Consider the following 18,327-nt stretch of genomic DNA (forward strand, 5'->3'; position numbering starts at 1 on the left):
ATTTCATTTGCATTTACAAGTCTTTCAATCGTTCTCTTCAAATCTTTTACTTCTAAATGCCAACTACAGTATAACGAAAATGTAGTTATGAATACCTACTTATGTAGATGTCGCAGCCAATTAGAATAAACAGCGGTTTTCAATCCCGCCTAGGCGTTTCTGAAAGCTGTACTCGATTCAATAGCGGATTGCTAACGTTTAGATAAATTTTAATGCAGTGAATAATTGAAGGCGAAAGAGCGAATATAAAGATAGGAGACGAAAAATTAGAAGAAGTGGCTGATTTTAGGTATTTAGGAAGTTAGGACGGAAGGAGTAGTAGGGATATAACGCAGAGGATAGCGCAGGGTCAAGTATGGGTGCGAAATGTGGACAGTGGGTGCGGCGGAAAAGAAAAGGTTACAAGCGTTCGAAATGTGGTGTTATAGGCGAATGATGAAGATACCGTGGATAGAGAGGGTTAGAAATAAAGAGGTATTAGAAAGAATAGGAGAACAGAGGACTCTGTGGAAGTCAATAAGAAATAGGCGAGATAAGTTAGTAGGACACCTTCTCAGGCATGAAGGTCTAGTAAAAGACATATTAGAAGCAGAAACGGAAGTTATAAGGGGTAGAGGTAGACATAGATTAAATTACTGTTCGCAAATAGTTAAGGATGTGGGTTGTTCTAGTTTTAGGGAAATGCGAAGGTTAGCTCAGGATAGGAATCATTAGGGGTGCGTGTCCAACCAGTCTTAGGACTGACGACGTTATGATGATGATGAATGAATAATTACTTTGTTAATTATTATATGTAACATTCTTAAACAAATAGCTTAAGTCATTAGCCCTTTTAATAATAATGCCAGGGTCAATTTACTGTAAGTATCTATATTATCTACGGTTAAGACCCAAAATGGCTGCTGTTAATACTCGTGGATTTAGTGTCATATTACCTGCTGAAAATCCATCTAACATAACAGTCTTTTTTAATTTGACTTAATTATTTGCACGTTATTGAGGCACCAACGATCCTTAAGAATGTTCTTTGTCTGTTTGTCTGTCTATCTAAACTCTAAACAGAATAATCAGCGAAACGGCTGAACGGATTTCAATTAATCTTTACAGAGATGAAAAGAAGGTTCTGACAAGAAATCTAGGCTAATACTTTTCTAATTGGTTTCTGGTTATAACATTACATTCTTCATAACCAATTAGAAATAGTTTTTAGGGAGTTTCATGCGGACTAAGTCGCCAAAGAATCTAACTACTTAAATAAATTAGGCAATTACTTCAAGAGTAAGTACCTAGTGCTTCAATGGGACTTCTTTTTTGCCAAATTGACGCTGTTGTTGATTAAGAAGTCGATTTCTATAGGTTCTAACATAGTTAATAAGAAAATGGAAGAATTTTTCCAATAGCATTTGAAATAAAAATGTTATGGTTATAGTTCTACGAGGGTGGATTGATAAGTTTCCGGCCTGACCAAGAAAAACAAGGTTTTTAAAAATTTTCTTTTTTTATTTCTCAACATAATCTCCTCCAAGGCTGATACATTTGTCATAGCGGTGTTCCAGTCTATTAATGCCATCTCTATAGACTGATTCGTCAAGCTCCTCAAAATAACCATTTACAGCTTCGATTACTTCTTCATTGTCCGCAAATCTCTTACCGCCAAGCCATTTTTTGAGATTAGGGAACAGAAAATAGTCACTCGGGGCTAGGTCTGGAGAGTAAGGAGGGTGCGGCATCAATTCAAACTTTAGATCGTTGATTTTAGCCGTCGCAACGATTGACGTGTGCGCTGGTGCGTTATCGTGATGAAACAAGATTTTTTTCTTCGCCAGATGAGGTCGTTTAATTTTCACCTCGTGGCTCAAACGTTGCAATAAGTCTGCGTAGTATTGACCAGTGATAGTATTACCCTTTGCAAGGTAATCAATGTATATAATACCTCTTGCATCCCAAAAAACAGTAGCCATAACCTTGTTCGCCGAAAAAATTGTTTTTGCCTTCTTTGGAGTTGGTTCCCCTGGTCCAATCCACTGTTTAGACTGTTCTTTGGTTTCAGGAGTGTAGTGGTGGACCCACGTTTCGTCAACGGTTACGAATCGACGCAAAAATTCGCTTGGATTACGCTTATACAATGACAAATTTGCGGTAGAAATGTTTTTTCGAATCAATTTTTGGTCGACTGTTAGCAAACGCGGCACCCATCTTGCACAGAGCTTTTCCATATGCAAATGTTGGTGCAAAATATGTTGCACACGTTCATATGACATCTTACAGGTTTCAGCTATCTCACGCACTTTCAATCTGCGGTCTCCCAGCACTATTTGATGAATTTTTTCGATCATATCTGGAGTTGTGACCTCAACGGGGCGTCCTGAGCGAGGCCCATCAGAGGTGCTCACACGACCCTTTTTAAACTCGGAAACCCACTGCTTAACGGTTGAATATGACGGGGAGGATGTCCCCAGTGTTGAGTCCATCTCTTTTTTAATTTCCTTCGGCGTTAACCCCTTCAAATAAAAGTATTTGATGACAGCACGATTTTCCTGCTTTTCCATTTTTACGAAAACCACAGAGGCGTCTTGTTCAGCGTGCTGTCAAACCTACACTAGCAAGGAGATCGGGCTGAAACTATAGCTACAAGCTATCCAAGGATGGTACTATAGAATGTCACCTCAAGGTAGGCCTAGTGGCGTCATCTCTTGGTTAGGCCGGAAACTTATCAATCCACCCTCGTATAGTGGCGACTATAAAAATACATACAGGATCGGTGGACTGTTCGCAAATAGTTAAGGATGTGAGATATTCGAGTTTTAAGGAAATGCGAAGATTAGCTCAGGACTGGAAGGAGTGGAGGTGCGTGTCCAACCACTCTTAGGACTGACGACCTTATGATGGTGATGTCCAAAATACATATTCTTCCTTTCTTAGTGAGAAATATTATGAAATTATATCAAACTGAATATGATATTCAAATTAAAATTGGAAAAGGGTTCATTTTTGATAGACAGATAGATAGATCTCAGATAGCCTATCTCTAAAGACAAATTAGCATTAGAATAATTTTCTTCTTTTTTTAAGTTCTTGTATTTCTTTTTTATTCTAAAATCACTCATAACTTTTGTTGCTTAAATACTGTCCAATATTGAGTAATTTACTTGCTTTTGCAAAATTAATTATTTAAAGCATTTTTATTATGTAGGTACGTACCTAGCTATACCCCTATGCGTTTGTTAAAATATAACTCGCTATAATTACTTTATATCCGACATTAATTATAATTATTAAACTTTTAGTAGGTCATATTAAGCACGATTTAAATTCAATACAGATTAAATCCAAATACATTTTACTCAACGGCAGATACTATATTCCATTAAAAAATTTAAATTAATTTAGTTTCAGATTAGAATTGAGCTCAGTCATGATTTCGTAAACAATTTTTTTACATAAATAAAAGTATAAAATTCTATCATCTTAATTTGCAATAGCAAGTGCATTTCTTGATACTTCGGACTTTCAATTAAGTGACACAATCTACTCCCGACGATGTGAACAACAGACAATCTGAACAACTACGAAAACTCCGCATATAATGTCAGCAGCATAGCAATTATATTAAACCGTCGTATACAGTGAACTGTCTAAACCTTCGCTTATATAGAACCGAATGTCCATTGCCCTTAAAATCGATATTTCACCGTTGCTGTTGCGTCATTACTGTAAATCTTCGATTTATTTAGTACTTAGTACCCTAGTCATATTAGCTGTAAAAATATTTTGTATTTTCATCAATTAAATCAAAAAACATCATTATTCAGCGAACCGGATTACTCTCGCTTGGCTCAGGAAAAATTTCAGAAAGAAAAAAGTCAAGAGAAAGAAAGAGGAAATTAGAATTCCAGTGGGAACGAACAATAATCGACGAAGTTCAGGGTTCAACTATCTAGGATTCTTACTGCAAAAAATTAATGGACTGAGGAAGAAAGCAATAAAAGTAACGGGAAAGGCTTGGGGAATAGGAGAAAAAAATCTAACAGAGAGTTGGAAAAAATGAATGTTCCTTTTGGAGATATTGGTAGAGAGCGTATTATGGAAATGTGGATATGGAATACGTAAGATATATATATAAATTCACCGAAATACCTACTCAAGGAAGAAGCAAAAAAATAAAATCTTTAGAAGAAGAAGTAAAAAATTATTCAAACCAAAGAAAAGAAAATCACACACGCCGAAGATGGAAAAAAGAAACAAAAAATTTTAATAGAAAGGGGATGGGATATCAAGCACTACAAATGGAAATTATAAAAAGACAAAAGTGTACGAAAAGAGCTATGAAAATTAACTAAAGACATTGATAAACAAAAGGAGAAAAAATGAGAAACTTAAAATTCGTACAGGAATACAAGAAAATATGAAAATAAGAGAGGAAACCCCAAATTATTTGAAAGATGAAAGAGCAAAGAGTAAAAGCGAATAAGTTTTAACAGCAACATTTAGACTGGAAAGTGAGAATAAGACGACAAGATGCTGGGAAGAACAAAAATGAAGAAAAAGAGAAGAAAATATGCAGACTGTGGAAACTGGAGCCAGAGACCCTGGAACACATTTCTGATAGATGTGAAATAATAGGAAATGGTACATCTAAAAGGAATGAGAGAAATATTACGGAGAATGAGGAAAATAACAGAAAAGCGAAAAGAATAAGAATAATTGGTTTGTAAAATTCTTACGTAGATAAAGAATTGCATCTGCAACGTTATAAAATTCTATGCTTCTTCTCTTAAACCTTATCAAATCAATTATTTTCTTACAATCTGTTATTGATTGTTAAATTTAATAATCGCCCAGTCCTAGTTGAGCCTAACAGCAGACAGATATCTTTTAATCGATTATTTAGGCAAATATCTTTATATGTTCTGTGTTTGCAGTTTTGGTAGAACAAATACCGTGACCATTAAATAACACGGTGAACTTTTTAGGCGCAAATTTTTTTAATTTGCGACTTTAACTGCCTTTTGAACGCAATAAACAAATTATTTTCGTTTTCTTTATTGTTATAGGTAAGTGTGGGAGAATTAATCAACATAAATTCATGATGATTCCCATAAATGTCTTGACGGATGTTTTAATAAAAAAAAAATGTGTAACTTTTTATGTTCTTCTTAATAAATTATGGAAATTTATTACAGTAGTAAAATTTATTTTTTGATATAGCGTAATAATTAATTTCGCTAGGAATTACATATTTACAGGTCTATTGCGTACCTAGATAATACATTATGAAAATTTGTTGCTTAACTTAAACCTCATCAAGTTTAATTAACTATTAAGAACCCAACCACGTGTAAAAATTCGACCCGTGCACAATGGTTACATACCATAATCTTTTTACGAGTATTTTTGATATTTTCAATTTTTGCAACAGCAAAAAATCGGGAAAATGATATGCATAAGTCGGATTGGTTTGCTGGGATGATTGCGGGTACGACAGAGAGTAAAAGGAGATAGGAAAGCATCCCCGGTGGGGGGAGGTGTAGAAACCCATAAAACTTAAACTCTATAGACAAATAAAGGGCACAGGATAAAAGCAGATTGAAATATTATATTGCACACAAATAAATTCTTTTTGTTTACAGGTTACTTTAAATTTGTTTAAATATTTGCGAATAACTAAAAAAAGTGTTCGTTTTTTTGGGCTAAATGATTTTTTTGTTTAAACGTTTTTCAACATCAACCATAATATTTTCATAAGTATAACAAACAAAAAACTTATCTAATGAAAATCGGTAATTAAAATTGTATTGGGATAGGTCGTTTGTCCTAATTTGTATTATTTATTAATTACTATATTGAATGATTTGTTATTTTTGTGTTTACTTTTTCTCGGGAACAAGAATACATCGGGGGTGTGTTCCGAAATATAACCCAGTGCTGATAACGTCATGAATCGACGCCATATTGTACTGGTGTGCCACCATATTGTACTAGTGAGACAAGTGTGATGTAGTAGTATATCCAACAGGCGTGTGTGCATCAGACTTTGAGGAATTTTTTATTGTAAGAAACATTAATACCTTTCGGGGCAAAATTGTTGTAATCGAGCACAAACACTATTCTCAATATGGCGTCAATTTGACCACAACGCACTGGCCAGTATATTTGGGAACGAATCAACAGTATGGCGTCGATTCATGACGTCATCATTACTGGCCAGGATGCTGGATTATATTTCGGAACACACCACAGTAAGGCCGAATTGTCACAATTTTTGTCGCTTCAATGATATATGTGTTGAGTTTTTGATTGACGATAACGTACTAGTACGATTTCGTCACTTTTTAGACTTTTAGTATTTATAAACATTATACTAGGCTCGTTTAAATGTCCGTTAACCAGGAATTAAAATTTCATTGGTTTAGTATTTGTGATTTGGTGAGGGTAGTATTTTCCCCTCCTATTAATGTCATTATTTCCTTGCCGCTCATCAAATGCATGAAAGATATGCCGAAGATTGAGAGTAATATTTACAGTAGCCTTTTTATTTACAAAATAATACCTTATATATTCTACTTTAGAAACGCATAATAAACAGATAAATTATAAAATTATAAAAGCGACAAAACCGAATTGCGATTAGTACCTACCATCCCAGGTATCATTAAAAATAACCATCATCTGCGTTTGTTGTGAAAGACACACCATAACCATGGCACCCCCTATCGATCAAATATCTACCCCATACAAAACAGCACATAAAGGAACTGTGATAGAAATGTGTTGTTTTTTTCTAATGCTAAACAAAAAATGAGAATGTTCAGATGAATTATGTATAATTTTTTAACGTGTTTCGTAATTTTTAACATCTTTTATTTGACGAAAGTGAGAGGCAAGTACGTTGAAGGAGAAATAAATACAAAAGACGTAAGTGTATCTATAAACTTCTATTTGAAAGCTAATAACTCATAAGTTAATACATTTTAACGCAAATGTGTTACATAAAGTAATAAAAATATCACCTTATTCCCTCATGTATTAGTTTTTAATTGTACATTACGTGATTTATTATGATTAGATGTTTTTTCTTTGTAATACAGTGGATTTCATTTATAACGAACTTGGTTATAGCGACCATTTTGCTATAACGACATCAAACCTAAGTCCCTTGAATTTAAAGTATACTTTAGTACAAATTCATGTGGCTATAGTGACTTCGGATGTAACGCCGAGTTCGGGTGTAGCGACTGTTTTTAAAGAATCATTTGTAACAAATCCCTAATAATCCCATGCAAATATAGCGACCGGAATCGACTGCGAAAGACACAAAGACCTTTCTTATCATTTGTTTACGTCCACACAGATGGTCAGCAAGTGTAGTGACCTTTACCGTTTGTTCATAGATGTTAGCCAGGTAGGTATGTTAAAATGGTTCAGTTACAAAGTGATATTCTGAGTAGCAACTGAGTTTAGTAAACTTTTTAATAAGAATAAGTATGACCCCTAGATGCAGACTTATGCGTGTCTGTATCTCTTTATCTTTGCGTGTAACGACTTCCGGATATAACGACGAAAATACAGTACAATCTACTGTAGTTCTTCTAAGTACAATTTTTTCTAGTTTCCAGCACAAAAATTGCCTTAAATGCTGAAATTTTCTGTCATATATGCGAGCTTTTCATGACTTTTAAAGAAAATGGTGTCGATAGTTGTGAGAGTTGTAAAAACTCGAAAACCTACCTTTCCTTGAATACATAAATTGACATTTTACCGAACAAAATAGACATGATACTTGAAAGAAATTAAAAATATCGAAAAAAAATAATTTTTCTCTGTATTTCTACCATGTATTATCCAGACAAGGGAACAAAGAACACTTACTACGAGGACATTCTTGTAGATCCCTGTTTTCAGACAGCAGTAAATTTTCATTTTTTCTATATGTTAAAATCTAGTAAAGCAAAATGAAAGTCTCAAATACTAAAACTGGTTTGTTCCAAGGAAAGAATATATTACAATTGATTCAAATTATACAAACCATTTTGACATTTAATAGGGGTTGATATCAAATTAATGTGAAAATTCATTTTTAATTTTTTGCCACTGCAAACTACCTCAAATTAATAAGGAAACAAATTTGTTGCTGCTGTCACAGCCTCACCATAAAATCAAAGGTCCCGGGTTCGATTCCCGGTGAGGATGTAACAACAGCAACAAAAAATTGTTCCATCGGAAGTAATAATTTTTCGTTTAGTCTTTCGCATTTGATCTTGGTCTTACATATTCGGTCCTGATGTTAATCTCATTCGATCTTAGTCTTAGTCTTGCAAAAATGACCAATTTTGCTTAACACCAATGAGTGTAGACTAGTGGAGAATTGAGAATCAAGCATAAGAATACTCTATTCTAAAAAACCACGTAGTGTAGGGAATTTCGTACAAATACCTTCCAAGTTCTATTCATATAAATAATACAGTAGTGTACATTAAAGCTTTTGAGGGTTATTGCAAAATATTTTGGAAGTTCAGTTAGTTTAAGACTGTTTTCAGTGAAGCAGGTAATAACTTTAAATAAACATGGTTCACAATTTGCCTTAAGTACTTTTATAATAATCCAGTTTATTTCTTGGAAAGATTTTACTTCACGCTTTCTCCGCGTGATAATAAGGAAAACAATCGTAGAATTTGTATTTATGTTATGAACAAAATCAGTTCGTGGCGAACTGGTGAAAGAAATTTATAAAAGTGCCGAAAACAGCTGTGAGAATTGAAAAACCTAAAACTCGTTACAGCTCTTACAAAGAGGAATATAATGAGCCTTGAATAATTAAAATCGATCAACAATTTTTTGCAAAAAAAAATAATAGAAACCGTGAAATATGTCCATTTTTGGATGGTTTCCGCATGTTCACCTATATGCTACGATAGATACATACAAACTCTACGATTTTTCTCATAATTATCACATTGAGAAAGTCCATGAAATTAATATTTTTCTGTTGTCACACCTGGACTAATAATGTATTTAATATCTTTAATGGTTGTAGGATTGGGCCTTTTTGGCGAGGTTCTGCTTTCTGTCTGAAGAGGGACAGTTCGAGTATCGAATAGAGTTTAATGAAGAACAAGGATATCCGAATTTATTATTGTATTATGATACAGATGATCAATGGCCTTCGGTATATAAATCCGGAAAGGTAACAAAACAAGGAGTAATTCGATATTCAATAGAGCATGTAATACACACACTTATAAGGAGGTGCACATATACAAAAGGCTTTCAATCTGCATTTAGTCAATCTTTTTAAAAGATTGCATTTTTCGTTTCTGTTAATAGCTCTTGCATATTGATTAAATGGTCATAAACGGGCTTATGTGTACATGTTATTTTTTAACTTCCATGGAAATTCAGTATGTGCCAAAGACGACTCTGTTGACTTCTTTATTTATTATTGTATTGCTATTTCTTTAATGAAATCTAAATACCATTGATAGATACTTATATATATCTTATTCATCATCATAAAGTCGTCAGTCCTAAGACTAGTTGGACACGCACTTCCACTCCTTCCTATCATCAGCTAATCTTCGCATTTCCCTAAAACTAGAACATCCCACATCCTTAACTATTTGCGAACAGTAATCTAATGTATCTCTGACTAGACCTTCACGCCTGAGAAGCTGTCCTACCAACCCATCTTGCTTATTTTTTATTGACTTCCATATAGTCCTCCGTTCTCCTATTCTTTCTAATATCTCCTTCCGTCCTAACTTATCTGACTTCCTAAATACCTAAAATCAGTCACTTCTTCTAATCTTTCGTCTCCTATGTTTATATTCGCTCTTTTCCTCCTTTTTCTTCCCTTGCATATCAATATTTTTATTTTACTTTTATTTATTTTCATACAATAGTGTTTTGTCAATAGCGCTTCCATTTTATTTACAGCTATCTCTAACTCATCCTTGTCAGATTCTCATACTGCTATATTATCTACAAATCTAAGCATACTAATCTTTTGCCCCTGTATATCTATCCCTACGGTTGTACTGTCTTTAATAATAATGTTGATCGCGTCTTCGATGTATAGATTAAACAGTAGCGGTGACAGTGTACATCCCTGTCTGACTCCCTTCCTCATATTTACTTCTCCACGTTGCATCCCCATCTCTATAACTGCCTGTTGCTCTTTATACAAACTAAGTATCACTCTTCTATCTTTGTAACTTATCCCTACATTTTTAATTAGATTTAACATCTTGTCCCATTTAACATTGTGAAAAGCTTTTTCTAAATCTACAAATCCTATGTACGCACTCTTTCCTTTTTTTATCGTTTTCTCTATTTTTAACCGTGAAGCTAGAATAGCCTTCCGCGTTCCTCTATTTCTTCTAAACTCAAATTGATTTTCCCCTATTAGTTCTTCCGCCCTTTTTTCTATCCTTCTCTGTACAATTCTAGTTCTGTTTATTGACGCATGAGAAGTTAAGCTAATTGTTCTGAATGTATCGCACCTATATGCGCCTCTCTTTTTAGTTATGGTTACTACCACGTTCCGTTTATAATCCCCCGGGACATTCCCCGTCTCGTAAATGCGGCTAACTAGCTTAAACATACGATCTCTAATTTCCCCCTGTATCCCATCTATACCTGGTACCTTATTAATCTTTAAGTTTTTTAATGCTACATCGAACTCTTCTTTCATTATGGGATAACCTAGTAGTAAGTACTTGTATATACATTTCAGACATGCCCTGAAAAAGAATCGGTCCTTAAAATCGGACAAAATCAAGTAGTAAATTTGACAGTGAAAACAATTTTTCATCAAGAATTCTCCGGCTGTGTTGCAGTAGAAGTATGGAAACCCCCTGTAACCACTTCCTCTACAACCACACAGTTTCCAACTAAAAAACATACTGAACCTATTTCCGTTAAAAAGACAACATCTTCTACATTGACTCCAACTTCTACCACTAATTTTCCAACTCCTAAATTTACAACTACCACCACTAGGACAACAACGAGCAAACCAATGTATCTCCACAGTACAACTGACTTTAGCACAGAAATTTGGGATAACTTTAACGACAGTAACACGCCAGAGTTGTACGATTATAATGATGAATCGATGTATCATAACTTTCAAGATGATGTCGAAAATATTTTCCCAAGTGATGATAAGAATGACACTGGGCCGATAGAGGTGGGTGATTTTGTAAATATTGATTATTGTTTTGCAAAAAATGGAAAACATTTTTGTTTTTTTAAAGGTCTATACGACAATTGAGAGTTCTCCAAGAAAAAAGAGATCAATTATCAAAAATACAACGCCGAAACAACAAAGACACGATAGAAGAATTATTTGCCAAAATTCAAGAAGATTTAGAAGCTCTAGAGAAAGATGGTGGTTTATAGCAATTAGTAATTGTGGAGGAAATAAAGTAAGTCGTTGATACATACAGGGGGAACACATTAACAATTTTCAATCACAACTTTTTTTTTTCGAAAATACCTGGAACAGGTCGATTTTGCTTTCTATTGTAAATTCATGGATGCAATATCATCCCTTTAAAGGAGGTGGCAACCTCTTCAAGAATCTTAGCTTAAGAATCATTTTAAAGGTGTTTTAATTGTCTGTACGAAAATGACATGACGGCGACGACGCTGGAGTTTCAAAGGATGGTGCCCCTTTCCCGTATAATTGCTGGGAAGACGTTCCTAGACCAAGTTTTCCTTTATAGACTTCTTCCTGGTCGGAATTTTGACAGCGACGATGTTGGAGGTTCAAAGGACTAAAGGACTGTGCTCCTTTCCCGTTTAATTGGTGAAATGACGTTCCTGGACCAAGTTTTCCTTTATAGACCCCTTCCTGGGCGGAATTTTGATGTGAAATTCGCTCGCGTCGGGGTACGGCGGTATCTGTTTTAAAGTAATAATTTGCCCTATGCTGGGCAGACCAAGCGGTTTCCACGGGTTTATGGGTTTTCCGAACTTCTCCTTCACACCGGATAGTGACAGGCGATCTTCATAAACCAGCACCACGTCATCGTCCAGTTCAGACAAGGTGTTGCCAAAGAGATCGAGGAAGATTTGCTTTTTTTTGATAACTTAACGGTTGCGGGTTTATTGCTGGGCATTTTTCGCTTTCCAGCTACTCTCTCACTGCACTGATACTGAACATAAAAAACAGTATATCGTTGAGAACGTATTACCCTTCTAAATCTGAGTATTCACCACTGACTCCTTGAGGTAGTATCAATAGTTCTATTTTATAACAAATGACATTATAGGCGAGTATTAAATAGTGCCAAACAAGATTGCAGTTATTTATGATCCTATTGACGTGGAAATCCTTTTGGAAGAAGAAATTAAATAAAAAGGTTCTCGTTCAACTTTTAATTGGTTAAATGTTCAAATTGCAAGTCATTCATTTCCATATCGTAATAAAATCTTTCTCCAATATTCTCTCGAACATTTTGCAGTATATCAGGGATTCACTGGCGTATATCTTCTAAAGAGATCCAAGGTGTTAAATCTGAGACCTTGGAGGCTTTCAATAGATCCCCTTTTACAAATCCACTGTTCGGGAAAATGAAAATTTGAAAAGTCACGTTTAGGAGCGGCGCACTATCCCGATGAAAAAATCCATCATTATCTGCAATGTGATCGTCATTTTTAATTATCTCTACAATGCCAATGTAGATTACATCTTCAGGCAAATTGAGATAAAATTCATCTGTCAAATTATGAGGTAGCAAAAATGGATTTTCCTAAAATTCTGGCCCACGGATTTAACCTTTCCTGGATACTGCAAACACTGATCTCTCATAACTGAGATCACTCCAATGTCTATGATTATGTTTTTTAACGTAACCATTATGATTTCATCGGAGAATCATGGTGGGTGTAAAAAATTGAGATTGTTCACAATTCTTTCACTTATCTCTTCAGAATATTGCTGAATCATCTTCGTTAATCTCTTGTACAAGATGAATCGATGTTATTGTATGACCCTCTAAAAATTTGTGCGTGCAATTCCTGGAGTAAATTCCAATTTTCCGGTACTTAGTGCTGAATCTAGTTCAACGTATCTCATAATTACAACCTCTCTATCCTCGTTAGTAACATGTTTTTTTTAGCGGCGAATCCAATCTCCATGAATTTAGACATCAAATTTCTTACGTAGACCTAGCTAAGGTCTTTATAGGTTTATGAAGAGATTGCCCCGCTTTAGAAAAAAGGCCTTACATACATGAATTTGCAATTTGCCCAAATTGAAACGTTATAAAGAAAGAAATAATTAATTGTAATCATTGTGGGATTTCTATAAAACGAATGCAAAACGGGGATCAATGTATATAAAAGTTTAATTAATAAAAGAATATGTACACAAATTTACAAAAAGAAACTACTTCTATTCCGACTTGTTCACCGACTCTGCTCTTCCTCGCCGGAAAGGACCCGTTCTTTTCTCACCCTCTCCTACAACCAAGGAACCGACGGTAGTGTTGCAATAAACCTCTCCTTTCGTTTCCATAATTGCGGAAGTTCCGCATACATATTCACATCCGCTTCTGCATCTAGTTCTGCATTTTTATAAATCGGAAAATTAATATATCGAAACAATAAAACAAGTCATAAAACATTACTACTTTAATTTGTTGATTGAACGTGGCCGTTTTCAAAACACAATTTAAATAGAATTGCTCGTTGCAAATTTGCATGTTGTGCAGGTATCTGCGTCAGCTTTCAGAGACTCCTCTGCAACATAGTTAACGAATATTGTCAACCGTTTATGTTTATGAAGTATTAACGTTAATACAGCGTTATAGCCGGCAAATTTTCGTTAATAATAATATTGTCCCTGTGCAAATAAATTTATTATAGTTTAGGACCTAAATTTATGTCCTAATATTTCGTATGTTGACATTTTCCAAATTTTATTCTCTTATTAGTTTCCTACTTTAACCTAAAAACGTCCAGGACTTTCAAGTTCCTTTTAGTCAGTTCTAATAATTTAATTTCGAAAAGTGCTTGCTCAGTGGTGTAAATTCTAAGTTAAAAGTGCAATTTTGAAGCCAAAATGATGTTCTATTTTGGATTATTTTGTTGATATTAATGATGCAAGTGCTAAATGCAAAATTTGTAACAAAATATTCGTCAAAAGGGAGCACGACCACTGCATTAAAGAGTGACCTAAAATCATTACTATTTACTACTGTTTCCGTTATGACACTTCCCTAATGCATCCCTAACGGACGGCCCACCTGCTACATTCCCTCTTTTTCTTACTTAAATCCTATGACTATGCTAACTATTCTTAAATGTAAACTAAGAAATTACTGTACCTAATAGTGTTCTTAAAATATTCCCGATACTACACATTATTGAATTTACAAACAACACATTTTTTCCAGGGAATTAACGTAAAATATAAGCTTCTTATGACAAATGGTCCTCCAGGGGATTACTGGCATGAGCATTTCTCGGCAGATGAATTTTGCAAGTATTTGCCAGCGTCGTAAAACTGTTTAAAAAAACTGATGTTTCTCTTTTACGCGTTTTAGATGTTCTTCCAGTTCTTCTAGCGTATTCAGTAGCCTACAGTTTTTTACTACTCGCTGTAATAGTTTGTACAATAGAACTGAAAGCGCGTCAATTACTTCATTCGACATATAAGTTGTTCACCTCTTCCGTAATCATTCAATTCTTCGGGGTTGTTTTTAAAACTTTGGCTTACATGAAGTTTGCTTTTAATGGCCTCGGTTCTCCCAAACTCAAAACATTTGGTAAGTTACCGTTGCTTTTAAAATAAACATAAAAATATTATATGATTTTTATTAATTGTTATACCACTTACTTACTTTCAATTATGAGTAAATTACTTCTTTGCAAATAATCTATAGTAAACGTTTGATAGGGCGTGAACGGACATACCTATTATCGATTGGTTCACGTTAACGGATGTTATGTTTGATCTACAATAACATTTATCTAAAATATTTTCCTCTAGAAGCTTTATTTTATGATTTATTAAGCAATAACGCCAGAGACTTCAATGGTGCGTTAAGCGAGAAACCCGATCTTTTCTTTCAGAAAATTAACTAATAAGCTATCGATTAGGTGTTTTAGTAAGGAACACCTGTATCCACATGTTGTTATTGTTGAATATGTTAGTTCGACAACTAAAAATAACAAAATCTTGAGATCCAATAGAAAATGCGCATTTTTTAGTTTTTTGGTATTAAATTATTATTAAATAAAAGTAAAACAAAAGTACTGGTAAGCAAGGGAAGAAAAAGTAGGGCAGAGCGAATAAAGATAGGAAACGAAAGATTAGAAGAATTGGCTGATTTTAGGTATCTAGAAAGTCAGATAAGTCAGGACGGAATTAGTAGTAAGGATATAAAGCAGAGGATAACACAGGGTCGAATCGCCTTGAATAAAAAGAAGTCACTTCTATGCTCGTGAGCGATTAGTTTAGAAATTCGAAAAGGATAGTTAAAGGTGGTGGGCATTGCGGAAAAGAAAAAGTTAGAAGCGTTCCAAATGTAATATTACAGGCGAATGATGAGGATACCATGGATGGAGTAGGTTGGAAACGAAGAGGTATTAGAAAGACTAGGAGAATAGAGGACTCTATGGAAGTCAATAAAAAATAGGCGAGATAGGTTGGTAGGACACTTTTTAGGCATGAATGGCTAATCAGAGACATATTAGAGGCAGCAACAGGAGTTAGGAGGAGTAGAGGTAGACCTAGATTAGATTACCGTTCGGAAATAGTTAAGGATGTGGCATGTTCTAATTTTAGAGAAATGCGAAGATTAGCTCAGGATAGGAAGGAGTGGAGGTGCTTGTCAACCAGTTTTTGGACTGACGACCTTATGATCATGATTATTAGTATCAAAAACACTTAAAAAAAAAGATAAAAATTTAAATAATGTCACGTTTTCTTTTTTTTTCAGTAGTTCGTCCATAACATTTTTAAAAGACATTTTAGGTACATATCAAATTCAAATGAAAAGAATGTTCATATGTAAAAACACATTTTTTGCTATTTTTTTCGACTCCAGCGGTTACCGAGATATCATCATTTAAAATTGACCCATTTTTGCCATATTGAACCATATTATATGAACTACAATTTTTTTTATTGGAAAATGATAAAATGAGTAGCTATTTAAGAGCATTCAGTTGTCGAACTAGCATATTCAACAATAACTACTTATGGACACAACTGCTTCATTTTTGGACATATTCAACAACAAAAGGGTAAACTAACTAACTAACTAACTGATGACAGATTAACTTTTACATTTTTATTTATTAAAAACAAAGAAATTTAATGTTTGAATATAAGCGATAGTATTTAGGACTGTTTATATTCACGGAGAAAACGAAAAACGAAAGTTTACCTAAATATTAAAGCAATATTTACAATTTATCCAACTAGCCAGTTGCTTCATAAGCGAAAATAATAAAAATTACAATTTGTAAAAATAAAATCCCAGCAGAAATAAATTTACTAGGTATTTTAGTTGATATTACAAACACTAAATTGTAATAATTAAGAAACTTGAAATATATTTTTAAAAAAACATGTCAAAATTGAGATCATTACAACTTATCTAATAAATTCTACTATTTCATTGGATAAATTCAGTCGTTTACAATCGAAAATTGTAATTTTTGTTTTGCCAAAAAAATTTAGTTTTCTCCGTGTTGTAATAATTAACAATGTCTTTAATTATAGATATAATATATTTTAGTGACAATTTTTTTTATGTCTACAATTATAGGAGAAATACTGATGGCTTGTTCTGAAACATGTTTCCTCTTGGTGTTAATATTATTGGCAAAGGGGTATACGGTGACAAGGGGACGATTATCCGTTAAATCGGGTGTAAAGGTTACGATATTTATGTGCATTTATTCGGTGACATACATTTGCCTATTTGTTTATCAGGAAAAGGTTCGAGCACACATATTTTACTACTTTAATTTATTTCATTTCTTTTTACAAATAATGCATGCAATATTTCAGGTTTTTGATCCGGGAGAAGTACTGTATTTGTATGAATCTCCAGCAGGATACGGCTTGATTTTTTTGAAAATCTTAGCCTGGATAATGTTCATTTATTCAACAATTATAACCCTTAAACATTATCCAGAAAAAGTAAGTTCAAAATTTGTTAAAATTAATAAGCAAAAATGTTCATTATGCATTTCAATCAGGATTGTAACGGATGTACTTTAACGCATGCGGATTAGGGTGCGAACTTTAACGAAAATAATCTTACGGATGCGGATGTAGATGCGGATTTTTTTTCCGAAAATATTTAGTAGAGTTATTAGTGTTATTTAATACTTTTTCTTTCATACCTTTTAAGAAAATAATTGATTTTCAAATACCTGAAGCATTTTATATTGGATGCTTTTGTTTGTTTATATGGTCGTTATCAGGGGCGCAACAACGTTATAGTTTGACTGGGTGCTCCCATCATACATAATCGAATTTGTTGTACTTAAAAAGATCGAGTTCGGCTGCTCATCTTGAACTACTTGAAGCGAACTTTCAAGTTGGGTTATTATCTGAATCGACTGGAATTGACTGGGTGTCCAACTCAATGGAGTGGGTGCCCGGGCACCTGTGGACCCCCCCCCCCCTTGTAACGCCACTGGTCGTTATTGTTATTGGTAATTGATGGGTGGCATAATTTTGTTAACCAAGAATACCGAGAATAAATTTTTTATTTGTTATTTCTGACCTAATGTTAACCGTTTTTCAAATTACCGTGAATATTCTCATCGAAATGTGCGGATGCGGATTTCAAACAATTGAACTTTGCAGATAAAAATTCTGTAGATCATCCGCAATTACGAGATAGCAGCTAATATGAGAATTCACTAAAGGCGATGATATCTTTGTGAAGTAAATACATGTTAGAAAATGAATCTATTTCAAACTTCTTCGAAAATTGCTAATTTTTTATCCAAAGATATTCAATTTCATAAAAATTGCAAGCCAATTATATAATGTAAACGCACATAAATTTGAACTAACAGTCAATTTAAGACAAACTTAATTAATTAAAATTATACCGTTCAACTATTTCAAATGAAACAGACAACTAATCAAAATATTATAATTAAGTATAGACAGCTGATAGTCATTAGCATATTAAACTATTAAATTTTTTATAAAAAGTTTAAAGAAGCAATCTTCAATTTGTGTTTGTATTTATGTATAACAATCGTCAACTTTTGCTAACACTTTGTGTTTACTTCACAAAGATTGCTCGGGTAAGATGCATTCTAACCAGATAATATGTACTGGTAAGC

The 18,327-nt window shown here is 33.9% G+C and overlaps 1 protein-coding gene across 1 annotated transcript; it reads left to right on the forward strand.

Moving 5' to 3' along the window:
• Window positions 1–6,758: 6,758 nt before the first annotated feature.
• LOC108737935 (transmembrane protein 145) lies at window positions 6,759–17,161 on the forward strand (the record flags this gene model as incomplete). The annotated part of the gene is given in 8 exon segments (XM_018471122.1): window positions 6,759–6,915; window positions 9,035–9,184; window positions 10,733–11,188; window positions 11,256–11,426; window positions 14,403–14,487; window positions 14,553–14,774; window positions 16,785–16,957; window positions 17,030–17,161. Coding segments are annotated over 8 exon segments (1,485 nt in total), but the record flags the coding sequence as incomplete, so codon positions are not given.
• Window positions 17,162–18,327: the final 1,166 nt, after the last annotated feature.

Source organism: Agrilus planipennis, unplaced genomic scaffold (genome assembly GCF_000699045.2).
Source record: "Agrilus planipennis isolate EAB-ADULT unplaced genomic scaffold, Apla_2.0 scaffold120, whole genome shotgun sequence".
Classification (NCBI taxonomy): domain Eukaryota; kingdom Metazoa; phylum Arthropoda; class Insecta; order Coleoptera; family Buprestidae; genus Agrilus; species Agrilus planipennis.